This window comes from Hippocampus bargibanti, linkage group LG10 (assembly GCF_051943395.1).
Source record: "Hippocampus bargibanti isolate YZ-2025 linkage group LG10, ASM5194339v1, whole genome shotgun sequence".
Lineage (NCBI taxonomy): Eukaryota > Metazoa > Chordata > Actinopteri > Syngnathiformes > Syngnathidae > Hippocampus > Hippocampus bargibanti.
This window is the reverse complement of record NC_142743.1, coordinates 3652797-3670406: the sequence shown is the minus strand read 5'-3', so window position 1 is coordinate 3670406 and position 17610 is coordinate 3652797. Positions and strand designations below refer to the sequence as shown.

The 17610-nt window shown below is 47.0% G+C and overlaps 1 protein-coding gene across 1 annotated transcript; it reads right to left on the bottom strand.

Moving 5' to 3' along the window:
• Positions 1-1574: 1574 nt before the first annotated feature.
• Positions 1575-17407, bottom strand: npepps (aminopeptidase puromycin sensitive). Its single transcript, XM_089006062.1, has 22 exons — positions 16962-17407; positions 13656-13740; positions 13477-13554; positions 13275-13396; positions 10620-10727; positions 10349-10549; positions 10170-10266; positions 10056-10089; positions 9675-9789; positions 9312-9581; positions 9144-9204; positions 8429-8538; positions 8288-8351; positions 7428-7567; positions 7222-7356; positions 6937-7156; positions 6717-6859; positions 6556-6612; positions 6379-6486; positions 5263-5418; positions 4327-4374; positions 1575-4234 (listed from the first exon to the last, which is right to left on the bottom strand). The coding sequence occupies exons 1-22, from the start codon at positions 17220-17222 to the stop codon at positions 4088-4090; spliced, it is 2760 nt and encodes a 919-aa protein (XP_088862188.1). The 5' UTR covers positions 17223-17407; the 3' UTR covers positions 1575-4087.
• Positions 17408-17610: the final 203 nt, after the last annotated feature.

Genomic DNA, 17610 nt, shown 5'->3' with positions numbered 1-17610 from the left:
GGGCTTTTCAAGAATAGATGGACATCATTAAGAAAGGTTAGACAGCTCCGAAGCTAGCACAAATATCAAACAATCTTGCAATTTTATGAGGTTATCATGAATCTACTCGTTCATAGTAAACATTGGAACAGTTTAATGAACGTATTTTCTTCAGTTTCTTCGCGTTATTTCCTGGCCAACAGTACCTCTAGTGGACGTGTAGTAATATCACACCACACTCGCAGCTGATTGATACTAACGTAGCACTACTGAAGGCCTAGCTCGGAGTGACATGCACGGCCACAACCAAGTGACACACACAATGGAGCCAGGTTGTATAACCCTTTCACTTTATTGAACGGCGAGCATATTTGAAACCAAAAACAAAAAATAATAATAAACCAATAAAGTAATAAATATGAATGATGTCCGGCGGTCAATGTGATATTCTTCCATCCCAAGTGTGAATCGTCCGTGGCATTTTCATTCTCAGTCCATCCATTTAAGGTTTACAAAGGAATCGAGGAGAAAGATATGTCAGCAGGGTATCGGAGCAGAATCGAGGACGTCGTCATTGTCGGATGAAAAATCCAGGGGGCGGGGCCGAGACCCGTGGGTGCAGGGGTAGCGCAAACTCCGCTGATGGCCAATCACGGCACTCCATCCAAACAAAAGGTGTCATGCGGGTATTCCATACCAATGGCGGTTGACCCGTTGGTCAAAAACACAACGAAAAGTGGCAAGAAAACCTAAAAATGAAATGTATTATTATAAAAAAAAACTGGAAAAAAATGTGTTGGGAATTTTCAGGGTAATTCCTGTAGTGATACCTCAGCTTACGAACATAATTGGTTCCCAGAAAGTGTGTGTAAGGTGAAAAGTTAGTCTTCCAAACATTTATTTCCAATAAGAAACCCTTAAAATGAGAATAATCCGTTCCCCCATGAAACATCATTTTCTGCAAAATAAGCCTTAAAACTACACAAAATATACCTTAGTATATTTTGCATATTATATATAATAAATGTGCTACTGTATTGTAATGAAATAAACTGTACTGTATAATATGCACCCTTAATAGCTTCCTTGTTAGCGTACTACTACCGGGACTAGCCTGTGGTGGGGTCTTTTTCGCTCCCATAATAGCAAAAGTACTCCACTCGATAACAAACCACGTCCGCACTCAAAGAAAGGGGATGACAAAAAACGAGTCCGCCAGCCTCCATGTAGTTTGAAAAGTAGTTTGTATGCCAAGATTATATTATAGCGAATGTAATGTTCGTAAGGCGAGATGTTCGTGAGCTAAAGCGTTCGTAAAATGAGGTATCACTGGACAGTGACACCAACGAGGTGTGATTTTGTGTGACTTAACTGTCCCAGTACGCTAAGTCGACTATGGCTACGGGTGGCTAAGCAACAGTCTACGCAACAGTCTCAGGCAATAGATGAGGTTGAAAAACTTGGATTAACGAAAAGCAGCTAGCAGGGAAGAGTGTGAGTGAGGGTATTATCGCCGAGAAAGCACAGCAACTTCGCTCAGATATCATCAAGAGGCAACCTGGAAGTTCGTCATCCATTCACAACCATCACAAAGGTCAAGAAAAAGGACTTTATTATACATCCATGCATTTTCCGTACCACTTATTCCTCATTAGGGTCGCGGGGGGTGCTGGAGCCTATCTCAGCTGTCTTCGGGCAAAAGGCGGGGGACACCCTGAATTGGTTGCCAGCCAATCGCAGCTTTATTATATAGTAGTTTATTTATTTAATTACAACCCAATATCACATTCATTATACATAAAATAAGGTCTATTTTGTGTAGTTTTAAGGCTTATTTAGTAGAAATTTATGTTTTATGGGGAACCTGGGAGAATTTTAATGGTTTCTTATGGGAAATAAATGTTTGGAAGACGAACTTTCCGCCTTACACACACTTTCTGGGAACCAATTAAGTTCGTAAGCTGAGGTATCACTGTATTGTGTAGTTTTAAGGCTTATTTAGTAGGAAATTATGTTTTATAGGAGACCTGGGAACAAATTATTCTCATTTTAATGGTTTCTTATGGGAAATAAATGTTTGGAAGACGAACATTTTGTCTGACACATTTTCTGGGAACCAATTAAGTTCGTAAGATGAGTTATCACTGTATTGAAACTGTCCAATCAATATTTTCCCCGCCTAAGACAAGCATTATGTCATGTCTCGGAATTATCTGTTGTTTTTTTATGTGTAGGAAATGCCAATATTTAGTTTTTCTCCCAATAATTTGCTTAAATTCCCCTCAAGCGGGCATTACTTTCTAATTGGTCCAAATACTTTGTTGATTGTTTGTATTTTTTATTTTACAGATTCACTTCTGATGCAACAGCGAGATGCACATTTGAGTATTTTCAAAGATGATCTGGAATTTCATCTTCATTTCATTTTCATTGATGTTGTTTTCCCCTCTTTTTTATTCACATCTTTTTGGCTGACATTTTGTTTTCCAGGTTAAATTTGATGAAGTATTGTATTTCTTTCTCCAATTTATTTCCATATTTGGGGGACGTGGGCCGACTATTAGATGCCATTTTCAAGCATTTGGATCCCCCCCTCTCCGTCATACGACTGCACTTTCGAGGAAAAGCTTTCATCAGCCGTGTATCTGTCCTTCTTTGAAGGTGTTCGGATGTTTGGTTTGGTTCTTCATCTAAAGAGCTTTGTCAGCGAACTCAAGTGGTGCTGGCAGGTGAAACCAGAGCCAGGGATAATAATAATAATTTATTTCATTTATAAGCACCTTTCAAAACTCTCAAGGTCACTTTACAGTCACAGGATACAGTTTTTCTGTGGGTGAGCAGCGGCAGCCACACGCGCCAGTATTCACTCAACCCGGAAGTAACTCAAATAGATAGAAAGCTAGCTAGCTAGCTATTAGCCATCTGGCCAGCCAGCGGGCTAGCTATTAAGTATATATTAGCTAGCCAGCTAGCTTTACATTTATTTGAGTAGCTAATAGATAGCCAACTAGCTAGGCAGATATCTAATAGATAGCTAGCTAGATAGCTGCTGATGTTACCTCTTATTTGACTGTTTTGTGTGGGTTTTTGCATCCCGGTAAAAATGAGCCACAACATAATCAACATCAGCTATCATTAATAGATAGCTATCTGGCTAGCTAGCTAGCCAGATATCTAAAAGCTAACAATGCAGGTCATCAGATTGGCTAATGAGATGAATCCAGAGCCAGGGAAAGAACTAGCAGTAATCAGAGGGCATAGGTCATCAGGTTGGGCAATGAGGTGAAATCAGAGCCAGGGATAGAACAATAGAGGCAATCAGAGCCAGGGATAGAACAATATAGGTCATCAGATTGGCTCATGAGGTGAAATCAGAGCCAAGGATAGATCAATAGAGGTCATCAGATTGGCTAATGAGGTGAAATCAGAGCCAGGGATAGATCAATAGAGGTCATCTGATTGGCTATTAAGGTGAATCCAGAGCCAGGGATAGACCTATAGCAATAATCAGAGGGCAGAGGTCATCAGATTGGCCAATTAGGTAAAAATCAGAGCCAGGGATAGAACCATAAAAGTTGGTCCACTGCTCCTCCTGTCCCCTAGAGCAGGGACGGATTAGAGGAGAGGTCCGGCACGGCCACCTTCGTCCACGAGGGATATAGGGCCAGGGTTAGCAGCACAACTTGAGTTCACTGACGAAGCTCTTCGAAATGAAACTAAACTGTTCTATCGAAGACCAAATCAAGATTCTGACAAACGATTGATTTGTTATGCATTCGTAATATTGATCTATTATTGATAGACTGCATTGATTTGATGATGTCAAAATGGCCGCAACACACTTTGCCAATCACGCCGAGCGAGCGAGTCATGCACGGTAAAAAGGGCTTCACGGTTGTCTGGAGGTGGGCGGGGCGTTGACCGCAAGTTTTGAAGGGGGGGCGGGGTCAAGAGCGGGGCTAAAACAAGCATCCCTGTCCGTCCAGGTGCAAATGGCGTCAAAGTCGACGTCAACTCGGAGATTCTCGGCGTCGGGAGAGAGAATGAACGCCCGCGGGCGGGGGTGGGAAAATGGAAATGGAGGCGCGGCGAGGGGGGGCGGGGCCGCTCAAATGGGCGGCGCCTTGCGCTGCATCAGAAATTGGTAGATGTCGTCGGCATCGCGCTTGAGCCAGGCGGCGTTGAGTAGGATGTTCTCGCAGCACTGCAGTACCGTGCGCTCCACCGCCGGCGTTGGGTGGCTCTCAAAGAAACTCTGTGGGGGGAGGAGACGGCGGATGTTAGCCCGGCGCCACGGCGACGGCCGGAGGAGGGGGGGGGGGGGGGGGGCTAGGAGGAACTCCTGACCTTGACTTCCGTGGCCATTTTGTCGATGGCGAAGCCGTCCACTGTCAGCTGCAAGGAGGACAAGGGAGACGGGCAGGCAAAATCAGATTCCCGTCAAGTCAGGCGGGTGTTAAAGGACAACCGACACAATTTTTTTTGTTTGCTAACTAAGAAAAACGTTTTATAGCATCTAAAATACCAAAAACACGCAGGTTGATATTTTTAGTCAAATGCAAAACACCAATAAAAATGACCCAAAACGAGGCAGATTTTAAAAAAGTCCCGCCCCCTCGTTCGTGACGTCACTATTGGTCACACACTGCCCTGCTCCAGAATCAAAACAATGGCTTCGGAGAGTTCAGATTCTGAGATGATGCTTTCTTGTTACTCATGAATATGATTCAAATAATTCTGAAGAGGAAATCATAAATGTTTGTAATTGATTAAAGAAGTCCTTCCGTATCAATTCGAGCCATCTGGACTCCAATGTAGCGTCCCAGAAAATGCACAAGATGGCGCACAAGCTCCGTTGGAAATGGGCTGATTTGTCCGCTGGGAATTTGTGGAAACTTACACCTTCTTAATGCGTGTTCCCGCAATTGGCTGCGACAAACAACGATTCACCACCGCGTTGTTTATATAGTTTTCCTTCTAATTTCACGATCACCACGGTGTTTTCAGACGAAAAAAGGTACCCAAAGTGCATTGTGTCGCTTTCTGTCAGGGGCGCTCCTTCAGTGACGTCACGTCAGGCATCGTCATCAACTCGAAAACAAGACTTCATGAATATTCAGCGCGAGTCTTAAAACGTAAAGTATAGCTATATGCGGTGGAATCTTTGTCAAATGCGCTCAGTAGAAGTCATTTTACAAATTATGGAGGACGCAACTTGTGTCGGTTGTCCTTTAAGTCGGGCGGCAAGACTCGTCAACATTAGCGGCGAGCGGCGAGGCGGACCTTGACGAGGCGCGACAAAAGGAAGCCGCCCTGGTAGTGATTGTGAAGCTCCTCCCAGTTGTCCTTCACAAACTTCCAGGCCGCCTTGCGGCCGTGTTTGCTGCTGCCCGCCACGCCGCCGATCACCGAAACCGTGTCCTGGGGGCGCACCTCTTCCTGGACGAGGACAAGCCCGCACGCACATCAGCGAGGGGGTGTGGGGGAAGGGGAGCGCAAAGGAAGAAAGGAAGAAAGCAAAGAATGAAAGAAGGAAGGAAGCAAAGAAGGAAGCAAGGAAAGAAGCAAAGGAACAAAGGACGGAAGGAAGGAAGTGAGGAAGAAAGCAAGGAAACAAAGGATGGTCGGAAGAAAAGAAAGAAGGGAGCAAAGAAGGAAAGGGAGTAAATGAATGAAGGAAAGAATCAAAGAAGGAAAGAAGAGAAGAAAGCAAAGGAAGGAAGGAAGCAACGGAAGCAAAGGACGGAGGGAAAAGGGGAAGAAAGCAATGGATGGAAGGAAGAAAGGGAAGAAGGAAGCAAAGAAAAAGGAAGGAAGGAAGCGAAGAAAAAGGAAGAAAAGGAAGTAAAGAAGGAAGGAAGCGAAGAAGAGAGCAAAGAAGGAAGCAAAGGACAGAAGGAAAGGAAGGATGGAAGGAAGGAAAGAAAGGAGAAGGAAAGGAAGTAAAGAAGGAAAGAGTGAAAGAAGGAAGTGAAGAAGAAAGCAAAGAAGGAAGGGAGCAAGGAAGGTAAGAAAGAAGGAAGCAAATAAGATGGAAGGAAAGGAAGCAAAGGATGGAAAGAATCAACGAAGGAAGGAAGTGAAGAAGAAATCAAAGAAGGGAGGAAGTGGGGAAAAACGTAAGGAAGGAAGCAAATGAAGGGACGAAAGGAGCAAAGGAAGCAAAAGAAGGAAGGAAGGAAGGGAAGAAAAGAAGGAAGACAGGAAGCAGAGAAGGAAGGAAGCAAAAGAAGGAAGGAAAGAAGCAAAAGAAGGAAGCGAGGAAACAAAAGGAAGGAAGCAAAAGAAGTTAGCGAGGAATCAAAGAAGAAAGGAAGTGAAGTAGGAAGGAAGGAAGCAATAGAAGGTAGCAAATCCCCGGACTTCGGACCCCCCCCCCCCCCGCACACCGGGCCTTACCGAGAGGGCAAAGGTGAGCACCCGCTGGACGAGCTCCGGCGCCGAGATGGCGCCCAGCACCCGCTCGATGCGATTCTTTTCCTCCTGCATGTCTGCTTGCTTGTGAAGCTGCGACGGGAAGGGGGTCGAATCAGAACCATGGTTTTGGTGGTACCAGGGCGGTTCAGGAGGCCTTACCCTGAGCATGGTGTCTAACGTGCCGCCGTCGCCGTGCTTCAGCACCGTCAAATACACCTGAAACCACACATGCGGCTCCTTTGGCGGCTCGACTGGACTAAGTTCAAGGGGGCCTTCCTGGCGCCGACGAAAACCGCCAAGCCGGCCCACTCTCGCCTTACCGGACTCCTGAGGTCCGCCGGCAGAAGCTGTTTCCCGTCCACGTGGTCCTTGAATCTCCGCCGGGCCTCCTCCAAGGTAGGCTTGTGGCCCGCCTTGCCCAACTTGCCGAGAACCAGGCCCCTCAGCAGTGCATCCAGGTGGCCTGCAAGGGGACACCGCATAAACCTTTGGAAGGAAAGTCCAGCAGAGGGCACGGGAGCCGGACCGCTTCAGCCGAACCTTCTCCGGCCTTGCAGTCCCAGCCCAGGCGGAGGCCGACGGGGGCGAAGAGATCTCGGATGAACTCCTGGATGTCTTCGTGGAAGTCGGTGTGGGACAGCAGCGACGAGAGGACGCCCAGGTTGCAGCTGAGGTCGCTCCAGACCGTGTAGTTGGGCTCGTTGACGAAGGCCTCCATCAGCCGCAGGACCTCCACCGTGCTGATCACGCCTGCGCGGGCCTTTCACCGCCACACGCCGGTAAGAAGGCCGCCGGGCTCAAAACCACACCGAGTCTAGCTCTCACCAGGGAGAAGAGGTCGTTCTGAAGGCTCAGGCGGTCCACCGGCAGCAGACTGAGGTCCCGGACGGCAGGCAGAAGGTTCTGCAGCATGGCCGAGCTGTACTGGATGCGGTAGAAACCCACCGTGCCCGGATTGATCTGGGGAGGCGGGCCCAGGTGGGTCAGAACCGACGGGTCCCAGCACCCCCCACTGCCTCCGCCTCGCTTACCTTGACCCACTGATCGGGGGTGACGCCCGGCAGGGTGACGCTGGTCTGGGGTTTGTCCAGTAGAACCTGGAGTTTGCTGCAGGTGGGGTCCTGGCTGGTACAGATGCTGATGGGCACCATCCAGTAGGAACAATCCTCACCTGGCCCAAAACAAGCAAACCCACAGAAAAACAATAAGCTACCGAAGAAGCTACCGACGGAGCTACCGAAAAGGTTACTAAAAAAGCTACCGAAAAAGCTACTGCCAAAGCTACCAAAAAAGCTACCGGAAAAGCCACCGAAGAAGCTCCCGACGGAGCTACCGAAGAAGCTACCGACGGAGCTACTGAAAAGGTTACTAAAAAAGCTACCGAAAAAGCCGCCAAAAGAAGCCACCGAACAAGCTACCGAAGAAGCTACTGAAAAGGCTACCAGAAAAGCTACTAAAGAAGCTACCAAAGAAGCGACCGAAAAGCTACTAAAGAAGCGACCGACGGAGCTACCGAAAAAGCTACTGACAAAGCTACCAAAAAAGCTACCGGAAAAGCCACCGAAGAAGCTACCGAAGAAGCTACCGAAAAGGCTACCAGAAAAGCTACTAAAGAAGCTACCGAAAAGCTACTAAAGAAGCTACCGATGAAGCTAACAACGGAGCTACCGGAGAAGCTACTGACGGAGGTACTGATGAAGCTACTAAATAAGCTACTGAAAAACCTACATAAGTTACCGAAGAAGCTAACGAAAAAGCTACAGAAAAAGCTGCGAAAGAAGCTCCAGAGGAAGCTACCGAAAAAGCTGCCAAGGAAGCTACCAAGGAAGCTTCCGAAGAAGCTACCAAAGACGCTACTAAACAAAACAAAACAAAAAAAAACAATACTTGCCATTCTGCGGTCCGCTGGCGCAGAACTTCTTCTGGGAGATGTTGAGGACGCGGTCATCACCGTGCTTTGAACCAAACGAACCAGGAGTCATCATGTGGTCCCTCATGACCCCCCCCAAAAAGCCCAAAAAAGACAGCCGACCTGCTCCTGTTTGACGGCGATAATGGGGAAACCCATCTGTTTGGTCCAGGAGCTCATTACCGTGGCGATGGGTTTGCCGCTGGCTTGCTCCAAACATTCCCACAAGTCCTCTGGAGAACAAAAAAAAAGAAAGAAACCCACAAATGACTAAAGAAGCTACTCAAGAAGCTGCTGAAGAAGCAAATGAAGAAGCGACTGAAGAAGCTACTGAAAAGGCTACTAAAAAAGCTGCCAAAGAAGCTGCTGAAGAAGCTACTTAAGCTACCGAAGAAGCTGCTCAAAGGGCCACTGAAAAATCTGACGAAGAAGATACCAGAAAAGCTACCGAAGAAGCTACCAGAAAAGCTACCGAAGAAGCTGCGGAAGATGCTACTTGAGCTACTGAAGAAGCTGTCGAAGAAGCTACCGAAAAAGCCACCAAAAAAAGCAACAGCTTCCGAAAAAGTTACCGAAAAGGCTACCAAAGAGGCTACTTAAGCTACTATAGAACCTGCCGAAGAAGCTACCAAAGAAGCTACCGAAGAAGCTAATGAAAAAGCTACTGAAGAAGCTAAAGAAAAAGCTACCGAAGAAGCTACTAAAGAAGCTACCGAAAAAGCTACCGAAGAAGCAACTGAAAAAACTGCAGAAAAAGCTTAATGAAAAAGCTACTGGAAAAGGTGGTGGGCAGGGTGCGGAGGGTTTAGTAGGATTGTTGGGCCCCTGCCCGCCGTACCCGTGGAGGCGTTTTTGTGCTGGAACTTCAACAAGTAGGCGTTCATTCCTTTGCGAAAGTCCTGCGGGGAAGCAAAGAAAACTTGGTTGTTTGGTGACGAGGGAGGAAGCGCTGCCATTTTGCAGGAGGCGCCGCCATTTTGCAGGAGGCGCCGCCATTTTGCGCCACCTGGTCTCCGATGTAGTGGTGCAACATTCGGATGACCGAGGCCCCTTTGCTGTAGGAGATGGCGTCAAAGATTTCGTCCACTTCGGAAGGATGTCCCACGTTGACCTCGATGGGATGGCTGCTGTCCAGCGCGTCCAGATCCAGAGCCCGCGTGTAGTCGGCCGACACAAACTGCGTCCAGATGTCGTACTCGGGGAAGCAGTGGTCAACGCACAGGTACTCGATCCAGGAGGCGAAGCCCTCGTTCAGCCACAGGTGGGTCCACCACTCCTGGGGGGCAAAGAGGGAGGCGCCGTGCTGAGTGGCCCTTTTGCCACACGCTCTTCGGCGGCGGTAGCCAAGCGGCCTCGCTCGCCCGCTTACCATGGTCACCAAGTTTCCGAACCACTGGTGGGCCAGTTCGTGACCCACCACCAGCGCAACCCACTGGCGAGAAGATGCGCAAGAGTTCTTGGGGTCAATGAGCAGCGCCGTCTCCCTGCGCACGCACAAGCACGGGAGGAAAGAAGGAAGCAAGGGAGAGAGAGAGGAAGCAAAGAAGGAAGGAAGAAAGGAAGGGAGGAAGTGAGGAAGAAAGAAAAGAAGGGAATGACGGAAGGAAGGTAAGAAGGAAGCAAGGAAAGAAAGAAGGAAGGAAGCCAGGAAGATAATTGATATATACACGGTGGGATTTACGTGTCATCCCGCCGGGATGAGCCAATCAATGCAGTGCGCCGGCAGGAAAAGGCCAGCGAGCGACCTTACCTGTAAGTAACAAGTCCCCAGTTTTCCATGGCACCTGCAGGGCGCGGGACAACGGTCAAACCTCATTGGTGGCCAAGTAAGGTGCGTGCTGGCGGGCCAGCGTGCTCCACTCACCAGCAGCAAAGTCGGCAATGGCGATCAGGTCGATCTTCGGCAACGGATAAGGAACGCTGAAGTAGTCTTTGTAGAACGGTAACGTCTTGGTTGCGACCTGCACGGACGCACGCACCCCGGACCACTTCAGACCCGGCGGACTCATGTCAGGTTAAAGCGCAACGGGGGGAGGGGCTGACCTCTAGTGCAAAGCGACCCTGCTCGGCCTTGCCCACCGGCGTGTAGACCCGCACCAGAACGCCATCCGCCGACTGAGCCTCCACAAAGTCAAACTCGCCGATGACGAAGGCCACCAGGTAGGTAGACATGACGGGGGTGGTGCCGAAGGTGACCTCCACCAGGTCTTCCTCGCTGGGGTACGGCTGGCGATCCAGCACGTTCTGCGGGCCCAGCGGAGGCGGCGTGGGTGCCGGGATGCGGCGCCAGACGGGCGGACGGGTGAAAACCTACCATGTTGGACAAAGCCACCCGGTCCTTGGGGACGACCAGGGTGATGTCAAAGGTGGCTTTGATGGCCGGCTCGTCCCAACAGGGGAACGCTCGCCGGGCGTCCGTCGCCTGCACGCGGACAAATAATAATAATAATAATAATAATAATAATAATAATAATAATAAATTTCATTTATAAGCGGCTACAACGTTCAAGGTCACTTTACAGTCACAGGCTTAGTTTTTCTCTGGGTGAGCAGCGGCAGCCACATGCGCCAGCGTTCATTCAACCCGAAAGTAACTCAAACAGATAGAAAGCTAGCTCACTAGCTAATTTATAGCTAATAATAATAATACATTTCATTTATCAGCGCCTTTCGAAAGTGTCAAGGTCACTTTAGTCACAGGATAAGTTTTTTCCTGTGTGTGAGCAGCAGCAGCCACACGCGCCAGCGTTCACTCAACCCAGAAGTAACTCAAATAAATAGCAAGCTCGCTAGTTAGCGAATAGATAGCTAATAGCTAGCGAATAGTTAATAGCTAGCGAATAGATAGCTAATAGCCAGTGAAGAGATAGCTAATACCTAGCAAATAGATAGCTAAAACCTAGCAAATAGATAGGTAATAGCTAGCAAATAGATAGTTAATACCTAGCGAATAGATGACTAATACCTAGCGAATAGATAGCTAATACCTAGCGAATATAGCAAATACCTAGCGAATAGATAGCTAATAGCTAATAGATACAGAAGCTGGGGAAATAGCAGATAGCCAGCTCGATAACAAGTTAGCCAGCGAATAGATTTTCAAGACGTCTTGAATGAGGTCAACTGAAGACGCATAGCTGATGGTTTGCCTACATCTGCTCAATAATAATAATAACAATACATTTCATTTATAAGCGCCTTTCAAAACTCTCAAGGTCACTTTACAGTCACGGGATAAGTTTTTTCCTGTGGGTGAGCAGCGGCAACCACACGCGCCAGCGTTCACTCAACCCGGAAGTAACTCAAATAGATAGAAAGCGAGCCAGCTAGCAAATAGATAGCTAATAACTAGCTTACAGATAGCAATTGGCTAGCAAATAGATAGCAATTGGCTAGCAAATAGATAGCTAATAGCTAGCGAATAACCAATATCTAGCTAGCTATATAGCTAATAGATACAGTAGCTCGCTAAATAGCCAGCTAGATAACAAGATAGCTAGCTAATAGATTTTCAAGACGTCTTGAATGAGGTCAACTGAAGACGCATAGCTAGTTGATATATTTATATACAGTAAAGTCTCGTTATATCGATATTCAAGGGAGTCCGAAAAAATATCGATATAACCGGGACTATCGATATATCCGACCCTGTTTGCATGTAATTTTCTCCGTGCGTGCATAGAAATAGTATCGATATAACCGGGACTATCGATATATCCGATATCGATATAACGAGACTTTACTGTATTCTATTTGGAATACTTTTTTCATTCATTGAAGGTACGCCTTACAGTCCGTTGTGCCTTATACAGGTAACTTCCGATTTACGACCGTCGCGAGTTACGACCACCCGTACTTACGACTACGACCGCCAGACTTTTTTTTTCCTTTTAATTCTACGGCAGCCGGCAATGCGACAGAGACAGAGGTCCGAGCAGGATGATTTATTAAGCTACAACACAAAGAGAGGACCAGGGGAATAACCAAAAATAACCCCGAAATTGGCGAGAAGCAACTCGCACACGGTGGTGCAGAAACGGAACACCGAAGACAAAGTCCAGGGTAATACAAAGTACAAATACAAGTTGATAGCGTCCCGTTTTCGTACCGGCTGTCCTGAAGAAGGAAGCGGGGAGGCGTGGCCCCGCCCCAGCGGTCAATTCGAACGTGACAATATCGAGCAAGTAGGATGTTTATTTGCCGGAGCAGCATTGCACAAAATGACGATACAAAATAACTGTTTCGTAACAAACGCGTCCGACAATTTTCTCCAGCATGACAGCACAGCAATCGCCGCGACGGGCTCACGGTAGGCGCCGCCGCCTCTTTGAGATGGGTGACCTCTTGTGACTTTTCCGTTAGCAGGGAGAGCGATTTGGTTTTTTTTTTTGGGACAGCTCGCATGCGTGGGAAGCCGTGCGGATTTGTGTCAGCAGAAAGCGTGTGCGCCGACACAGTAATAAAGATCGATAATACAAAATATAAAATGATTAAAATGACACTAAAAGTTGTGAGATTTATAAATGGACTGTCAACATTTTGGTATATAATAGTATTCAATAGAAAACGTTGCTTAAAAACAAGATTGACATCGAATGCTTTTCGATTTACGAGGGTTTTGTCGGAACGGAACCCGGTCGTAACTCGGATGTTACCTGTATATGGAAAAAGTTTGAAAATACCGCACTCGTTGGGGGTGCGCCTTTACTCTGGTGCGCCTTATACACCAGAAAATATGGTACATTCTAATTTAAATAGCGGGCGCACAGATTTAAGCATACCAAAAATGCTTGTCTCGTTATCTACAGAAAGACAAAAAATCAATCAATCATTTATCCAAGCTAGTCTCACTTGGTGCACGGCAATGTAAGATGGCTGCCGGTGGCTTCACTCCTTGCTAGGCGAGTTAACAGCATCACCGCGCATACCTTACGTACCCGAAAAAAAAAACCACACAACGCCGGCTCACCTCGAATTGCGTGACGGCGGCGTAGCGGGTCTCCCCGGCGCCGTTGGTGTATTTACTTCTGTAGAAACCTTTCATCTTGTCATTCAGCTCACCCCCAAACTTAATCTTCAGAACGCCAGAACCTTCCGTAAATGAAAAGAGAAAAATGGCGGCATTTAAGCGCCGTCTTCCCGCGTCCGTATCGGCACGCCGTCCTTCTCACCTTTCTTCAGAGCGCAGGGAAAGGACAAGGTCACCTTCTCGTCCTCGTTTTGATAGTTGAATCCCGTGGCGTCGATTTCTGAGAAGCAGACATTTTAAACATGGCGGCACCACGTCATCAAAACCAGGAGGGCAAGGGGGGCCAAGGAGGAGGCAAAGGACGATCGGGATCAGACTGACCGTCTCCTCCCTGAGGCACGAAAGACGCTGTGATGATGTCGATGTCGGCGCAATTCATCACGATCTGATTGGTGGATTGCGTCACCTGCACAAAAACATCAAAATTTCCCAACTCGTTTGACCGCATTTGCCGGCGCACCCCCCAAAAAAAGTCACGATTGTCTTGAAAAGATGACCGCCTCGAGTTCCCTTTTCGCTCATCGAATGAGCTTCGTCAGCAAACTAAAGTTGTGCTGGTAACCCTGGCCATATATCTTAACGGACTGAGGTGGCCTCTGCTCTAAAGTTAGGGGGAGCATTGGACCACTCCTTGAAGCCAATCGGATGACCTCAAAGATCTATCCCTGGCTCTGATTTCACCCCATTAGCCAATCTGATGACCTCTATTGTTCCATCCCTGGTTCTGATTTCACCTCATTAGCAAATCTGATAACCTCTCCCCTCTGATTACCGCTATAAGTCTATCCCTAGCTCTGATTTCATCTCATTAGCCAATCTGATGATCTCTATTGTTCCATCCCTGGCTCTGGTTTCACCTCATTAGCGCGACTAAGCCTACGCGTTATCGGCTTAAGAAGTCTGTTGAAAGCACGATCTAAATGAAACCTTAAAGGACAACCAACGTCACTTTTTTGTTTCTTAACTGACATCACAAAAACGTTTTACAGTATCTAAAATACCCAAAACACGCAGTATGATATTTTTATTCAAATGCAAAACACCAATAAAAATGACAGTGTCCAAAATCTGCAAAAAATTGAGCTGCGAATTGGGCATTTTCAGAAAGTCCCGCCCCCCGTTTGTGACATCACACCAAGACATCTTGCATTGCTTGAGAATCAAAACAATGGCTTTAGATTCGGAGAATATGCTTTCTTGTTACACCTCCAGTTATGAATATGATTCAAATAGTTCTGAAGAGGAAAGCATACATGTTCGCAATCGATTAAATAATTTATTTCATGCTATTTTGAGGCAACATTGGGGAGAAACGATCATCAGAAAAGAGGCACAAAATGGCGACCTCCTGTGGCCACCTCCGTTTCCACAGGCTGATAAATTCCTTACATGGAGCTTGGACACCCTCTTCTGGCGGCTTTTGGGTGGAACACAAGGTTTTCAGACCAAACAATACAGTAAAATACATTGACGTGATGGAATGACTGCTACAATGTGTCTTTTTTTTCGGTCAGGGGCGCTCCTTGAGTGACGTCACATACGGACTCGTCACCAACTCAAAAACAAGACTTCCTGAATATTCAGCGCGAGTCGTAAAACGTAAAATCTAGCTATATGCGGTGGAATCTTATTAAAATACGCTCAGTAGAAGTCATATGAAGCCATTTTACAAATTATGGACACAACTTGTCCTGAGACGTCGGTTGTCCTTTAAACATACGCTAAGAGCACATTAATCATCATGCACTAGTGTCATTGTGTGCATATGGCACATGCAGCTGGAAAACGCAACTTTGTCTTGATCTGCCACGATAAAACGATATACAGTGATACCTTACCTTACGCTTTAGCTCACTAACTTATCGCCTCACGAACATTAAATTTGCGACCATATAATCTTGGCTGAGGAACCAAACCACACGGCGCCACAGTGCCTGGCGGACTAGTTTTCGTCACCCCCCTTTCTTTGAGTGCGGACGTGGTTTGTTATTTAGTGGAGTACTTTTGCTATTATGGGATCGCAAAAGACCCCACCACAGGCTAGTGTTAAGCCAAAGAGGACACAAAACAAAATGAGGGGTCGAGCAGAAGAAGGAAAACATGAACAAGGTGTACGTTTGTGTGACTTAGCGTCCCAGTACCATTACGCTAAATCGACCATTGCTACGTGTGGCTAAGGGTGTTTCTGTGTTGTCTAAGCAACAGTTTCAGGCAATAGAAGAGCTTGAAAAACTTGATTTGGATTAACGGAAAGCAGCTAGCAGGGGACAATGTGAGTGAGGATATTATCGCCGAGAAAGCACGACAACTTCACTGCTATCTATTTGCTATCTAATAGCTAACTGGCCAGCTATTAGTTATATAGCTAGTTGTCTAGCTGTTTAGCTGGCTATCTGTTAGCAGCCACTATCTATCTATCTATTTACTTCCGGTTTGAGTGAACGCTGGTGCTAGTGGCTGCCGCTGCTCACCTACAGAAAAACTTCTGTGACTGAAAAGTGACCTTGAGAGTTTTGAAAGGCACTTATAAATGAAATGTATTATTATTATTATTAGACTTGGCTATCATCAAGAGGCAACTACATGAACGACCGTCACAAAGGTAAATAAAACGACTTTATTATACAGTACAGTTTATTTCTTTAATTACAATACCATAGCACATTTATTATATATAAAATAAAGTATATTTTCTGTAGTTTTATGGCTTATTTAGGAGAAAATTATGTTTTATGGGGACCTGGGAATGAATTATTCTCATTTTATTGGTTTCTTATTGGAAATAAATGTTGGGAAGACTAACGTTTCAACTTACACGCACTTTCTGGGAACCAATTAAGTTTGTAAGCTGAGGTATCACTGTATTTGCTCACCTAAAATAATTTTTCCCACTGACTCTTGCTTCCCCAAAGTTAATGATTATTCTGGACGTTATTTTTAATATAGTCCCGTTAGCATGTTTTTTGTGTGGGTGGGTGGGGGTTATGCAATGTTTCGGTCTTGGAGGTCTCGATTCCAGAGTGGTGATGGGACTGAAACTTTTCATGGGTACAGCACACACTCAAAACATGTTACGGTGCCGTGTGTGGATATCGGGCCTTCCCAAACACAAGCCGCCAGCACGAAACCACACATTGGCCGATTACGATTAACATTTATTATTACCAATGATTATATAATCACAACCACCACCAAAAGGTTAAACAACTTTAAAAGCAAACGACTTCACCGCAGAGGTCAAATAAAAAAATAATAACAACAATTCAAGGCACTGAACAACCGCTGTAAGCTAGGACGCTAAGAGCACCGCTAAGCTAACATGAGAGTGCAAGTCTTGAGCGACTTCGGCGTCCAATAGACATTAACTTGACACCGATTGCTCAGACAAAAAAACAAAATGTGTCGTGATGGCTTGGTGGGAAAAAATGTGAAAGTCGATAAATTTGTAGAATTTAGCCATTTAGCTTGTGAGGCTACGACGCGCGAGCGAATGGCCAGGTGACTGACATCATTACATAAGGTCAAAAAAAAAACAAGTGAGTGAGTAACAGACAAACGACCAGATGGACAGGAAGAGAGGCAGGCCGGCACACAAGTCGTGGCACGGTTTCCGCCGGCCGCACGTACCTCCACCATTGCCTGCAATTTGCCGCCGAACGTAAAGTTGACCAGGTCGGGCTGCAGGCAGAGTCCATAGTTGACGGGGTACACGTCCGTGGGGAGCCGCTCGAAGGGCCTCCTTTTGGCCATGGCTGCTGAACACCAAGCGGCCGTTCTCGTCAGAATCCCTGCAAAGAGTTGCTGGACTTTTCTAGGTGCTCGTCGGCCGCCGAGTCTTGGCACCAGCACGGAGGTCTGCGCGAGCGTGCGGCTCAGGAGGAGCGACATCAACCGGAAGTTGGCCTCCCTCTCGGCTCGCCAGGAGTCTCCTCCCGTCACGGTTGAAAATTTCCCAGGTCCCAATCGGAAGCGTCGGCCGGAAGACTCCCATCCCACTCTGCGACACACACCCCGCCCACCCGACCTCGCTACTCGCAGCACGCCCGCCCGCCTCGTCTCCCATTCCCGAACCGCTTCCAGTTCTACGGCTGGGGGACAACAACATTGAACACAAATTTGGAGTGTTCAATCAGCCTGCCATGCATGTTTTTGGGGGGTATGTGGGAGGAAACCGAATCAGAACGCGACCGCCTAATAAGGCCCTTATAAAATGGATGCGGAAGTGTTTCATCAATAGATCATCAATACTCACGTTATCCGCCGTCGTTAGCCTAAT